Consider the following 14650-nt stretch of genomic DNA (forward strand, 5'->3'; position numbering starts at 1 on the left):
ATTGACAAAAACAACTGGCTTGCTAGGAATTCAACAGAAAATTTTAACAGACTCAAACTGGTTTACCAGTACCTTCAAGGAGGAATTGCAGGGAAATTTTCATATTTCTATGTCCTTATATCAAAAGTATTTATAATTAGTAAAATATTTATAATTAGTAAAATTATATGTATATAATTATATATAAATATGTAATATATAAATTATATATATATTAAAATTATATATATTAATTAATTAAGATAAAAATATATATTTATAATTAGTAAAAACAAGGACATATTCGACATCAGGTAAAAATCAAGTTTTCCTTTAATCGATTCTTTAATTCACACTGTTTCTTCTCTTGGCCGCTACTTTGGTAACAATTAGGTCCCCACCTCTCAAAAACACTGCATCTGAACAGGCTGACACAGAGCCAGTGTGAACACAGGCCCCAAACCAGGGCTTTTGGAATAACAAGAACAGCAAAACCAGCCTTTCTCTTCACTCAGAAAGGGATTTTGAATCAGAGGGTCTAAAGCTCCAGTTTCCAAACACAGAAAACCTGGAGCTCAACGTAAAAATGGAAACCAAAATGCATCAGAAATGAAACATAGTACCTCCTCATATACTCAAGGTCAAGATGGTTCTTGAGAAATAAGTATCTGATCGGCTGGCCTCTTGTGTTAGGAATGGCCCCATCCAGCATTTTTAAAGGAAGCTGTTTTTGTTTCTATTTCATTTCCCAAAGGGGTATAAAAATCTACTAAAAGGGATATAATCAATCAGAATAAATCAGCTCACTCACAAGACACTCCCAGATAATGATTTTTGGTTGCTGAGCACAGTCAGCACATTATTTCAAAGTGGCAAAATTCAGGGTAATCTGAGAAGAGAATTCAAAAGTGACAGCTACATTTGCTGATAGGTTTCTGTGAGACACACATTTTTTCCAGTGTATATGTCAAAGGACCAAGATCCCTGATCATCAAAATAAGTTATTTTGTACATTATAGTGCACAGAACACCAGAGGGAAAGACACTTTCTCAGAGAATGACCAAAAGGCATTTTGCAAAAGGTTCATATCACTCTGAAGCAGAAGGACTGGAGCCCAGTGCCTTGTGGCCTTCATTAGCTTGACCCCTCCTCTTCTTTGGTTGCAGCGGCCTCAGTGGCAGCTGTCTCTTCTAAACGTTCTGCTGGCTTCTTCTCTTCCTCTTCCTCCTCGTCCTCTTGGGGATAGAGGTCGGGATATTTCTGCATGCATTCCTGCATGGCCCGGAACTGGTCTACACAGTCTGACCCCTTGACATCCTCTGTGCTATAGTGGAAGCAGGAAAAGGCTGACTTGAACTGTTCCCCACAGGGGCCACTGGCCATTCCCCCAAGGCACGGGCAGTTCCAGTTAATGTCTCCATTTGGCAGGATCAATCCTATAACAGGAAAATGGGCAAGCAAAATGTGAGACAGGCTCTTGAAGGTTTCTGAAAAAGCAAAACCAAGTCCAGTCCTCAAAAGATACTTGGGAGGTACAGAACAGTAGGCTCTGCTGCCTGGTAGGCCCTTGGCTGCGGACCTACCCCTCGATTTGGATTGGGTTCAAATGCCTGTGCAAGTAAATGCAGCCCCCCTTGCCTTGGCTGGAAAGAAGCCGCCAATGGCAACTTTCTCCATGCACTACCCTGACCTATAGTCTCAGCCGCCTTCCAGTGCGATGGCCGTGGCTGTGCTACAAGAGCTAACGCGGGAAACCGTTTAATCCAAAGAAGGAACCATCATTGGGTTGGTTAACAAGAAGCTTTTTCAAAGCCCCAACACTTTAAGAAGCTGAGGTATTGATCGCCTTTCTCTCTCTGCTCTGCTTCTGTTCAAATGATCAGGACCAGACCATCCCCTGCCTCCAAAAAAGGCACCTTGCCCCCTTAAGCCCCTCTGGCTCTGCAACTGCTCTCAGAAGCTCAGCTCAGTGTGAGGACTGGTAAAGAGGGGGCTGAGCCTTCTGCACTGGCGGGAAGATATCTAAGACATGTTGTATAAGGAAAAAGCCAGTGGCGTACAAGATGGTGCGGTTCTAGCCTTGTAACAGTGAAAAACCTAGAAGGACGTTACCCATGCTAACCCAACTGCTAAACAGCACCTGTGTTTCAGGGAGGGGTGCAACTACAGACTGACGGTTCAGCTGCAATATTCTACAGGCCCCTTACTTTTGAATTTTACACTTTTGAACCTTATTCACATCTAAATAGTATTTCCTGGTTTTCTAAAATGCTTTCAAGATGTTGGCTTCATTTCCAGCTTTGTAATAGACAGGGAAATAGGATTCATCCAGAAGTTTCTTACATGAGTCTTCTACAAGACCGAGAGCACTCTGCAAGACTCTAGAATGCCCAGTGAAAGTACAGTTTTCCACTCTAACCAAGTACCCAGGCGTGGCACTCTCAGCGTCCAAAGTCCTAGGCCTAGGCTGAACCCCCCCTCTTCACTCTTGCTCAGGAAACTCCAATGATCGACAGATCTGCCGCTGCAATTCCTTACTTGTAAAATGGGCTAACAGTATAGACGTCAGTTCACACCCAGCAGGCAGTTCACCACTAGACCATCAACAGCTGCAGGGTACGCTCTTGAGTACCAGACTATCTGTGGGCAAACACATAGTCCTTTTGGCAAGCTTCTTCAGTACGTACTACAAATCCCAGTTTGCACAGATTTCTGTGATTCAGTGGGGTCTAAGTCAGGACTACAGCCAGGGTCCAAAGGATTCCTGGAGCCCAAGCTGTCTCCTCACCTCTCCCTCTCACCACCTCTCCCCCCGCAGGCCAGCATGGTGCTGGAAACGTACAGGTACACCTCAGATATACTGCAGGTTGGGTTCCAGACACCACAGTAACGCCAGTATCACGTAAAGCATGTCAAATTACTTTCCTGGTTTCCCGGTTCCTAGGAAGCTATGTTTGCACCACAGTGCATTCAGTGCACGATAGCATTACGTGTAAAAAACAACGTACATACATTCATTGAAAATACTTTACTGCTGCAGAACGCTAACCATCATCTGAGCTTTCAGCGAGTTGTAAATTTTTGCTGGTGGAGGTTCTTGCCTCGATGTGGATGGCTGCTGACTGATCAGGGTTGTGGTTGCGGCAATTGCTTAGAATAAGACAACGATGAAATTTGCTGCATTGACGGACTCTTCCTTTCGCGAACAATTTCTCTTTAGCATGTAATACTGTTTGATAGTATTTTACCCCGAGCAGAACTTCTTTCAAATTGAAATCAGTCCTCTCAAACCTTGCCGCTGCTTTATGTCATATTCTAAGTCTTTTGTTGTCGTTTCAACAATCTTCACAGCATCTCCACCGGGTGTAGATTCCACCTCAAGGAACCACTTTCTTTGCTCATCAATCAGAAGCAACTTCTCGCCCAATAAAGTTTCTTTTTTTTTAAACTGAAGTATAATTAACATACAGTGCTGTATTAGTTTCAGGTGTACAACGTATAATTCTACACCGTTCTCAGTGCTCATCAAGGTAAGTGTACTCTTTTTTTTTTTAATCTTATTTATTTATTTGAGAGACAGCACAAGCCAGGGAAAGGGAGAAGCAGGCTCCCCCCGAGCAGGGAGCCCGACATGGGGCTCGAGCCCAGGACCCTGGGATCATGACCTGAGCTGAAAGCAGACGCTTAACCGACTGAGCCACCCAGGCGCCCCAAGATAAGTGTATTCTTAATCCCCTTCAGGTGTTTCACTCCGCCCCCAGCAACCATCAGTTAAAGCTTGATCAGGAGATCACAGCAGTTCGGTCACGTCTTCAGGCTCCACTTCTAATCCTAGTTCTCTTGCTATTTCCACCACATCTGCAGTTACTTCTGCCCCTGAAGTCTTGAACCCTCAAGGTCATCCACAAGGCTTGGAATCTGCTTCTTCCAAGTTCCTGTTCATGGTGATATTTTGATCTCTTCCCATGAATCACACATGCTCTTAATGGCATCTAGAATGGTGAACGCTTTCCGGAAGGTTTTCACTTTACTTTGCCCAGATCCACCAGAGGAATCGCTATCTGTGACAGCTGCAGCCTTAGGAAATGTATTTCTTAAACGAAGGCTTGAAATCAAAGTGACTCCTTGATCCATGGAATGCAGATTGGATGTTGTGTTGGCAGGCATGAAAACAACAGTAATCTCATCGTGTATCTCCATCAGAGCTCTTGGGTGACCAGGTGCATTGTCAATGAGCAGTCCTATTTTAAAAGAATCTTCTGAGCAGCGGGTCTCAACAGTGGACTTAAAATATTCAGTAAACTACACTGTAAGCAGCTGTGCTGTCCCCTCAGGCTCTGCTCTTCCAGGCACAGAGCACAGGCACAGGAGATCCAGCACATTCTTCAGGGCCCTGGCATTTTCATCTAGTAAATGATGGCTTCCCCTTTAAGTCACCAGCTGCGTTAGGTCCTAACGAGACAGTCAGTCTGTCCTTTGAAACATTGAAGCCAGACACTGACTTCTCTGTAGCTCTGAAAGTCCTGGATGGCATCTTCTTCCCCTAGAAGGCAGTTACATCTGCACTGAAAATCCCTTGTTTCGTGCCGCCACCTTCACGAATGATCTCAGCGAGATCTCCTGGGTGACCCGCTGCGGCTCCTGTATCAACGCTCGCTGCCTCACTTTGCGCTTTCATGTCACGGAGGCGACTTCTTGCCTTCACCCTCACGAACCACCTGTGCCAGCGTCACACTTCTCTTCTGCAGCTTGCTCACCTCTCTCCGCCTTCACAGAAGTGAAGAGAGTCGGGACCTTGCTCTCCTTTAGGCTCTGGCTAAGGGAATGTTGTGGCTGGTTCGATCTTCTCTCCAGACCACTACAGCCTTCTCCGTATCAGCATTCAGGTCGTTACACTTTCTTACCACGTGTGTTCACTGCAGTAGCTCTTTTCCTTTCCTTTGCATGCACAACTTGGCTAACTGTTCGGTGCAAGAGGCCTAGCTTTCGGCCCATCTTGGCCCCTGAAAGGCCTTCCTCACTAAGCTCAGTGGCTTCTAACTTTTGATGTGACATGAGAGGCAGCACAACCTCCCCTTTCACTTGAACACTTAGAGGCCACTGTCGGGCTATCAACTGGCCCAATCTCAGTATTGTCGTGTCAGGGAATGGGGAGACCCGAGGTGAGGGAGAGAGACAAGGACGAGCCGGTCTGTGGAGCAGTCAGAACACACCCAACATTTACTGACTGAATTCCCCATCTCACATGGCTAACGGTACCCAAGACAGTTGCAATAGTAACACCAAAGATCACCAGTCACTGATCACCGTAACAAATTCAATAATACAAAAGGAGGAAACACTGCAAGAATTACCAAAATGTGACACAGAGACATGAAGAGAACAAATGCTATTGAAAAAACGGCACCAGCAGGCTTGTTTCAAGCAGGGTCGCCACAAACCTTAAATTTGTAAAAAGCGCAGTATCTGCAAAGCACGATAGAACGAGGCCTGTATACAAATGCTGCCCTCGGAAGGCTCGAGACCAGGCAGCCTGCACAGCCCATTTCCAAATGAAATCTTCATACAAACATTTTAAAATAACAGCCCAGGTTTACGGGAGTCTGTGCTCCCTTGTCGGGGAAGGCAGGCTACACTGCTCCCCCCAGAGGCGCTTACACATACAGACATCGACATGCTAAAACTAAGCCCAGATGCAGCAGGTCTGGAACACACAACCAAAAGCCTGCGGTTCTAGTCCCTGCCACTAACTTCCTTGGCCAGTCCCCATCTCCTCCTGGGCTCTCAGTTTCCCCCCGGACCAGGTGATTTTTAAAAAGGCCCTCCTCCAGTCTTATTGAGAAAATTCCTTCTGTTACCCTTCTCATGGCTCTCTTAGCCGCTCCAAGTGCTACCTCAGCCACAGAGCTGGGGGCCTGGATGCAGGCGGCCGGCGTGAATCAGTGGCCTACCTAGTCTGCTGCGTGATTCTGCCACTGAGAGCTCAGAACCCAGGTCCCAGGGCTCTCTGTTGTATATGCTTCTCGGTAGAATCGTTCACTAGAAGGGGCTGCAAAGGCAAATACGTCTACAGTCCAAGCAGACCTATTATAGATGACAGAAGCAGGTAGGACAGAAAACAAGGGGGACGATAAGGCCTGGCAGGAACCGGAGGGGAACGCACGGGCTCAGCACAGACACAGTCGATTTTTAAAGCGCCATGAGGCAAACAGAACATGGCCCGATTTGTTCTGTAGGCCCCACAAAATGTGCTTAACTAATACGGACCTCGAGAGGCAGAGCGCTGGAATTGACAGGCGACTTACTTTTCTTTGCCAGAGTGCTGATTCAAGATTGCTCCCACAGCTGCCTTCTCGTAGAACACCTGTGCCTCCCACCATTCCCAGCGGGGCGCTCGACACACACGCTCGGCTCGACTTTACTCTCCCCCCAGGAGCAGTAAGATGTCCTCCCTGAGAACACGCGCTTCAGTGAGCACCTGCAAAATTCTAACCGGGGGCCGACGCTCCACGGGCTGCGGCTGCAAGCTCTTTCGACCACTTTACCAGTCAGCACTGGAAGGGTTGCTAATTATCATCACAGATGTCAGAAATGGCTTTAGATTGGTCAACTGAGTACTGTTTACGATACGGACTGTTTATAAATCCTGCACGCACGCTGGTCAGCCTTACACGCCCGGGGAAGTTCCAGTGAGCCCAGCAGCCTAAAGCCTTTGGAATGGCATCCTAGGCCCCAAAGACCGCTGACCATTGATAAGTGGTATGCAACAGTTCTGACTAGGTGAGCTGGATCCTGCTGCTGGAAACGGTCCCTCCGTCTCGAGTGAGCTTTTTGTGCGGGGTCCTCGCCAGAACACTGACGAAGAGACCTCACAGAACAAGGTGTAGGACTCTCCCGTGCCTGCTTGCTAATGGTCTGTAGATGTGGCAGAATTCCGTCTGGTAGCCTGACCGACCAGGAGGATCCCTGTCCCCTTAACCTGCCTGCCATGCTGGATCCATGACCACCCCCCAACCTCGGCCTAAAACTTCATCATCGGGAAGCATCCAACCAGCTTCAGTCCATGTAAAACCTCAGAAGAAAAAGAGGCAGAAGACTTCAGTTCAGGAGAAACTTAGGTTCTGGCCTAAAAGCCAGGGGGGTGCAACAGCAGGAGGGCTGGAAAGCACTTAGCCAGCCCCTCACACCTTTGAGAAAGCTAAGCTCACTGTCCTTGGAGACAGTGCGTGGCTGGGAAGGACACCTGAGAACCCCACCCTGGCCAGGACGAAATGGGAAAACAACGTGGACATTCTCCCCAGGAGGGTCTGTGGATCCCTGGGAGGCCCGCGGCACTTACCGTGCTCCTCGTACGGATCGTTGGGGTCATCAGCCACCAGCTCTGCATTGCTTGGAGTTTCATGGTCCTCTTTGGTCACAAATATGATTCGATCCTTCCCTAGTTTGGAGAATAGAGGATGAAACATTTCACTCAAGAGCAGCCAAACAGCCCCAATCCCAAAGCAGTCACACAAACCAAGTTTTAAGACTGTCCTATGCAAAACCCCAAAGCGAGGTGACCATCAAACTGCCCTTCCTGGGCTGCATCACGGAGTCTGCGTGACGGTCGAGCAGCCACTTTGACTGAGTGCTTGCAACTGGAACAAAAACTCCACCAAGGTCAAGGGTAAGGAAGAAGATGCCTTACCCTCCAGGTAGGAGACAAGAGGTCTGATCCCATGAAATGCAGCTGTTTAGTCCCCAGATTTGCTGGTAACACAATGGTGCAACAACTTCTTTCTTCTTAATTCTTCTGCCCCCAAGAAAGGGGCAGTCCTGTCTCAGAACTCCCATGGCGCTCGGACTGTCCCCATTATGTCCCGTCAACCTATGAAGGCCTCATCAATCTGCCGCCGTCTCCCCTCCTCCCCAGGCCCGGCAAGGTGCTGCAAGCTGTCAGCCTTCAGACAACTCTAGTGGAATAACAAAGACTCACTAGGGCCTCAGAGTGCCTGCCGCTGGGTACCCCGCCCCCCTCCACTAGGGCTAGAGTGCATGTGGGCAGGGAAGGGGCGCAAGGGACAGGAAAAAGGCAGACAGGAAAAGACTTGCTTCTAGCCCTGTAAGGGTTTACCCATAGCATTAAGAATGCAGACAGGTCTGAGGAGACTGAGAACTTTGACAAGAGGAGACAGCAGTGATGTGGGTGCCCGGCCAGCAGCCCACCACAGCCCACTTGGCTGATGGAGCCACTGAAGTGTGTCTGAGAAGATGCCCTGTGCGAAAATATCCCGGTCACCTGCCTCTTAAAGGCTGGGGACATGGGTCGTCTGAGAGTGCCCACAATCAAGATTTCCTCTGGCCTCCTGGCCTCTAATCGTGGCCAGAAAGAAGGGGTCGTGATGGTGGGGAACACTGTGGCAGTTCCCCACGGCCCCTGAGTCCTGGGGCGACTTCCCAAAGTGTGGAATGACGGGGGAGGACACAAAGTGCCGACGTTATCAACTTCTGTGCCAATCTGCAGTTTGTTATTCTTTAGAACAATCACCCAACCTAAACATCATAGGCTGAGCAGCAGGGTCAGGACGGAGGCTCTGCAAGGACCAGCAGCATCAGGAAGCCAGCTCTTGAGGTGAATGTCGGTCAGGCCAGAGCCCCCGGCCCTATGTGCCTGGCTGCCAGAGGGTCCTGAGCCTCCAGACTGGTGGGGGCCAAATGCACACTGTATGGGAAGCTTCTCACGGGAGGCTGCGTAGCCACGGGAACGGGAATCAGGGTTGACAACCGGGGTGGGTGAGACCTGCGGCTTTTTATAAAACAGCAAACCAAGCCCAGAATGGTTACTCAAAGTCCACCGGCTGGAAATGGCGAGGCAGGCACCTCTGCTATCCGACACCCTCCCGGCTCTCTCCCTTACACCTTCCCGCTGCCCACACTAGCTCACCTTCCCAGCACCTGTGGCCCGCAGCTAACCACACAGCAGGTGTCTGTCTGATATTCCCGTTGTGGCTGCGAGCACTTTGTCTTCGGCACGCCCCACGCTGCATGTCATCAGTTTCCCCTGCAGTCCCTGGAGGGCAGACTGAGGCCGGCCCCTCTCTGGGTCCTGTGTGTCAGCTAGCTCCTGCCATCCCATCACCACCCTGAGAGGAGCAGGAGGAGCCCCGTTCTACAGCGGTGGGCCTAGGGCTCCGGGAAGCGATGTACCTGAGCTCTCAGCGGGCTGGGATTTGACCCCAGCTCTGTGTCTCCAAAGGCCATGCTGTGGGGATCCTTTACCCAGACCCCCACTGCCCCACCCCCAAGACACACAAGCATAAAAACAGCAGCTAACACTGGGTACTTAGCATGACTCAGACACGGTCCTGAGAGCTTTGTGTGCCTGGGGCAGGAATGTTTTGTACAATAAGCCCCAAGAAGCTGAGAACCAAGAGAATGTTTGCTGAGTGAATGAACAGGCGCTTTCTTCGAAGCTACTGGGTACCAACCTGGAGAAGGGCAAGGACAAGCTCAACAACCCTACTGACTCCCCGTTCTCACCCAGGAGATGTGGGACAATGGGACCTCATCTGGAAGGGGATGGGAAGTGCCTGGCATTTAAGAAGACTCCTCCAGGTCCCATCCAAACTGGCCCTAGGACAGGGCCTTCATCAGTGGCCTGGGGGCAGAGGCTGGGCCTGTGGAAGTGTGGCTCTCTGGGAGCTGCTGGCATTTTCTCTGATTATTTCAGTTGGTTTCCCTTTATATTTAGGGAAGTTCAGTCACAGGCTTGTTAAGAGAAACCAAGGAAAAGGGTTTGGGCCCACACTGAGCTGGAGTATTTAGGGAAGAGGCTTAAAGTACAGGGGCTAAAAGCAGAGCAACAGCTCCAGAGAAGACAGTTCAGGGGACAGAGGGAAGGCACCCTTCTCATGCGTCCACAGGGTGTCCCACATGGGGTAACAAACAGTAAGGACAGCCGACCCTTGCACACTCAGGGACCGGACCTCCAGCCCACCCATGGTCCTGCCGTCCCGTGACCACCTCCTTCGTGCTTGTCAAACTAGCTCTCCTTCCATGCGCTGAACTGCAGTCCTGTCCCTGACCATGAGCCCAGGTTGGGTTCCTCAATTCCTCTATCCGGCCAAGGCCACACAGCTGGTAAGTGTAAGAGAAGAAGCTAGGGCCCATCTGCCTGCTGTTGGCACCAAAGCACCATGCAGCCCCTCTGGGTCCTTGACTGAGGTTTGGTGCCCTCATCGGCACCCACGTTCTATCATTACATGAACAAAAACAGCTTCATCTGGACCATCCTTCGGATTCCAAGAGCCTTAAGAGCAAAGTCCTGGATCTCGCTGCTCCTTGCCTCTTCCACCAGTCTTTTACTCAGTGGATGTTTACTTACACATTTTAAATCGAAGTGAAGTTTATCGGTACCTTTAGTTGATTACGGTGGCTTCACCTAAGTCTTAGAGGCTTCACGGACAGAAATGAAGTGCGGGGGGAATAGTCCCGCTGAGCTGTCTCGCAAAGAAAGTAAGGACTCCGAGCCTCCCTGAGTGGCACTTTTCCTACCCTGGATGGGTGTCTTGGTCCGTTTAGGCAGCTATAACAGAAGACCACCACCAAGGGAGTTCATAAACAACAGAAAGTTATTGCTCAGTGCTAGAGGCTTCAAGTGTAAGATCAAGGCCCCAGCACCATCACCTTCTGGTGAGGGCCCCTTCCTGGGTCACAGCAGCTGCCTTCTCGTTACGTCCTCACAGGGTGAAAGGGGCTAGAGATCCCTCCGGAGGCTCTTTTATAAGGGCATTCATCCCATACGTGAAAGCTCCACCCTCATTCCCTAAGCACCTTCCAAAGGCCCCATCTGCTAATACTATCACCCTTACAGGTTCAGATTTCAACCTATGAAATTGGGGGGGCACATTCACACCATAAAACTGGGGAAGAAGATCCCCTGGGTGATCTGACTGTGGTTTCTAAGCAGGGATGTGTATCTTTGCATCCCGAATCCAGGTATCCAGATGGAGGTCCTTTTGTTGCATGGACAAATAACAGTAAGGGCTAGAAACTATCTGTAGAAAGAACAGAAGCACAGCTCTGAGGCTGAGATAGAAGCCCAGCTGCGGGAGGTCTGGTTCAGTGGCATCGATATTACAGAGTTTAAGGCCTGGGATTCAAATCTGAGCAGAAGCACGTAACAGCTATGATCTCAGGCAACTTCTTGTGGCCTCAGGAAACAGATCCCCCAGCAGCTCAGCCTCTCTTCCTCCCGTGGTCAGGCCAAGAATCACGAGACTTTGCTTAAACGAAAGAGGTGAAATGAGTTTTTGCTCTCACCTGAAATCCCGCTTGAAAGACAGTAATTTTTTAAGTGGCATTAAATGACAAGGACAAAAGGTCCAAGAAAAGAAACAATGACAAGCTAGAGAGGTCAGTCAAGTTTGGGAAGTGGGCAAGCTGAGATCAAAATGCTTTCTGACTTAACAGAAAGCTGAACCCAAAGTCACAACGAGGGGAAGTCAGCTAGAAGAAAATCCATCCTCACCCCAGGACCCTGGTAAAGGTCAGGAATCAGGGGCCCTAGGGTTCTGAAAGCAGGACTTAAGGGTGAAGCTGAGAACAGAAAGCCTGATTGAATAGGTGGATACCGAGACACCCCAATTCAGTATTTTTACTCTCTGTACAGCGATCCTTGACTGCTTTCTCTCAACCTCCATCATCAAATCTGGTTGGCTCTACCTTCAAATACAGCCAGAAAGATCTGCATCTCTCAGCGCCAAGACCCCATCTCCCACCGCTCACTCCTTCCATTCCCACACCTCGTTGCCTTTACTAGACACACTGGGGACACACCTACCTCTAGGCCTGGGCCCAGGCTGTCCTCACTTCTGGGACACCCTCCAGATACGCCCACAGCCACCCTCTCCCTGCCTTCATACGTCCTGCTCAGATGCCGCCTTCTCCGACCACTCCCCATCTTCCTTGGCCCGCCTTTTCTCTGAAGCACTTTTCTTCACCTAACATGGGATTATATATGTGCTTACCCCCGTTTCCCCCACTGAAATATCAGCTCTTCTGGGGCAAGGATTTGTCTGTTCCACTCATTGCAGTATCCCCAGAGCCTAGAACAGTGTCCAGAACATGGTGGGTAATCAATATTTGTTGAACAAATGAAAGGAGAAACCAAACTGAAGACCTCAGCAGAGAGCAGGCAGACAGAATGGTTCTTACCATTAAGTAGATTACAACAAAACAAAACAAAACAACCTTGGATGGGTGGTCTCATTTCCCCCAGAAAGGGGAATAGGAACACGCACGAGATCCTTACATGTCAAAATCTTCAGCTGATCCACCCCAGATGGAGCGCCCATCTCTTCCCCAACGCCATGAAGCAGATGATGTCACCTGTGCTCACGAGCACCTGCTCAGGGGCTGGTACACCACAGGTGCTCAATAAATGTTTGTTGAGGAACTGAAGAAGGCAGACAGCAACAGAAAAGACGATACTAAAGAAGGGATCGATGTGGCACTGATACAGAAAAGTGTGGATGGTCTAAGGCCAGGGAGAGAGGCTGAGTCCACGCTGTGGAACACCCTGGATGCCAAAACTTTTCACCTGAAAGCTGGGTGGTGAGGGGGCCCCTGAAGTAAATTTGCTCGGCAAGGGACTCACTCAGAACTGAGAATGATGGGAAGAGCTGGTGGACAGATGTACCAGGCAAAGGAACAACCAAGACGCCCGTGGAGCTCAGCAGTGAAGGGGTAGCTAGAAATCGGGCTGAAGCCAGATCACACAGGGGCTTGCGATTCTCATCCCCAAACTAAGAGAGAGATCTCTGACCCAGGAAAAGATAAAGATCCATGTTTTGGGTGGCAGACAGAAACCGCCTTTCCTTCCCAAAGAACCTGTGACTCCTAGATCCTCACGGGCAAGGAGAGGGCTTATTCATCTGGCACAGCCTCATTATACCTAAAAAGCTCGAATTATTTGCTAAATGAAGTAAATTAGAAACCCAGAGAAAGAAAATTAAAAACAAGAGACCTACTAACAAAGTGGTGAGGGCAGAGGACTTTTGTTCATGGCACAATTATTCATCAATAAAAAATAGTACTCACTCAGGAGAGACATCAGTGAGTATTACAACCTTATGACCCAGGAAAGGAGTGGTTCTAGAAGCAGAATGAGGTACTGGGGAAAAGCCTTGCCATTTTAGATTGAGCTGCTCTCCTAAGTGGATGTATGACCTTGGGTAGGTCATCCCCTTCTCTGGTCTTCAGATTCTCTGAATTAAACTGAGGAAACCAGACTGACTATTCACCAAAGGATTTCTGGGTGAGTTCCAACTCTCTTTGTAGCTTTACACTCTCATGTGTCCACCATAATTGCCAAGAGAAGTTGCCTGTGAGTATCTGCTGAATGAATGAAGACCAACTTTTCATTTTACAAGATTGGAAACTGGGGCCTGGAAGGGTCAGGTGGCAGCTCAGAGACAAAAAGCCAGTTAGTGAGTGTGTGGGGAGGCCCTGGGACTCCAGCCAAGAGACTCCTGAGTTCTTCAGGAGAGGTAAGAACAGAATGAAGCAAAGAGGAGATAGGTGGAGGAGGTGGGCACTTTGTGGGAAAGGTGGGGGCGGGGGGGTTCCCAGCAGAGAGCTCCCCGGAATCCAGCGGGCACCAGACTGAATGATGCAGTCTCTGTGATCAGACTGCTGAAGCTCGAACCCCAGCTCCAGGACATCCTGGGTCAAGTGCCTGAGGCCAAGTCACCTCTGTGTCTTAGGGTCCACTCTAGTAAAAGGCAGATAATAGAGCCTCACTTATGATTATAAACATCGCTGCGAGATCAATGAGAAAAGCCATATAAAGACTCTTGAACAGTGCCTGGCACGTAGTAGGGGCCCAATAAATGTCCACGTGGGTGGCACTTTCACCTCTCCAGCACAGCCCCTAACCCGAGGGGCAACTTTTCGGGGCAGTTAAAAGGCGCGTACAAATGGAAACGCGTGGTGTAGGGTAAGAGCGATAGTAAAAACAATAAATTACCAATTACGAGCCAGAGGAAGCGTGCTCAGCACTTCCCGTGCCCCCTTGGCCTAGTTTATGAAATCTCCCACGTGCGGGTTGTTCTGAGGTACGGGTTCGAGTCTCCCAGTGACCTTGGACCAGCCTCGTTCCTCCCGGTCTCGGTTTTCTCATCTGCAAAACGGAGGTGGCGACCCCACCGCCCAGCCCTCCCAAGGCTCCCGAATAGGGTACCCCGGGCCGTCCCTCGAGCCGCCCGCGCCTGCAGTGGGGTCGCGGGGCGCCGGGGCCTGCGTGGCTGCGGGGGTGGCAAAACCGCTTGTCCCCTGCAGGCCCTCGTAGGCCGGTCTCCATGGTAGCCCGCCCTCCCTACCTTCCTGCCGGCAGTAGGCCATGGCTGCAGCTCCGGCACTCAGACCTCGCGGCGATAGCGGTGGTGGCGGCACAGGCGGCGGCGGGCTCACGCTGTGACCTCTTCTCAAGCAGGGCGGGCGGCTCCGAGGCCCACGCGGACCCGCCCCCTCCAGGCCTGCCCGCCGCGCGCCTGCCTCTGCGCCCTCCCAGCCCCAGCCTGGCTCCAGTCAGCCGGGAACTACATTTCCCAGAAAGCCGCGCGCTGCTCTGTGACTCCTCGAGGCAGGAGGAACTACATATCCCGGAATGACTTGCAGTGCGCAGGCGCA

At 50.2% G+C, this 14650-nt stretch overlaps 1 protein-coding gene across 1 annotated transcript; it reads right to left on the reverse strand.

Annotated features, from left to right (window-relative positions):
- Positions 1-289: 289 nt before the first annotated feature.
- On the reverse strand, positions 290-14571 carry CHCHD4 (coiled-coil-helix-coiled-coil-helix domain containing 4). Its single transcript, XM_045812473.2, has 3 exons — positions 14341-14571; positions 7320-7418; positions 290-1416 (listed from the first exon to the last, which is right to left on the reverse strand). The coding sequence occupies exons 1-3, from the start codon at positions 14360-14362 to the stop codon at positions 1115-1117; spliced, it is 423 nt and encodes a 140-aa protein (XP_045668429.1). The 5' UTR covers positions 14363-14571; the 3' UTR covers positions 290-1114.
- Between the last annotated feature and the right edge of the window lie 79 nt (positions 14572-14650).

The sequence above is a fragment of the Ursus americanus genome, chromosome 14 (genome assembly GCF_024610735.1).
Source record: "Ursus americanus isolate L20-20 chromosome 14, mUrsAme1.1.p, whole genome shotgun sequence".
NCBI classification, from domain to species: Eukaryota; Metazoa; Chordata; class Mammalia; order Carnivora; family Ursidae; genus Ursus; species Ursus americanus.

Coding starts and splice junctions, on each gene's coding strand:
- CHCHD4 (XM_045812473.2), bottom strand. CDS start 14,362: ATGGCCTACTGCCGGCAGGAAG. Junction 7,419..14,340: donor GGCCTACTGCCGGCAGGAAG/GTAGGGAGGGCG, acceptor TCTCCAAACTAG/GGAAGGATCGAATCATATTT. Junction 1,417..7,319: donor CGATCCGTACGAGGAGCACG/GTAAGTGCCGCG, acceptor TTCCTGTTATAG/GATTGATCCTGCCAAATGGA.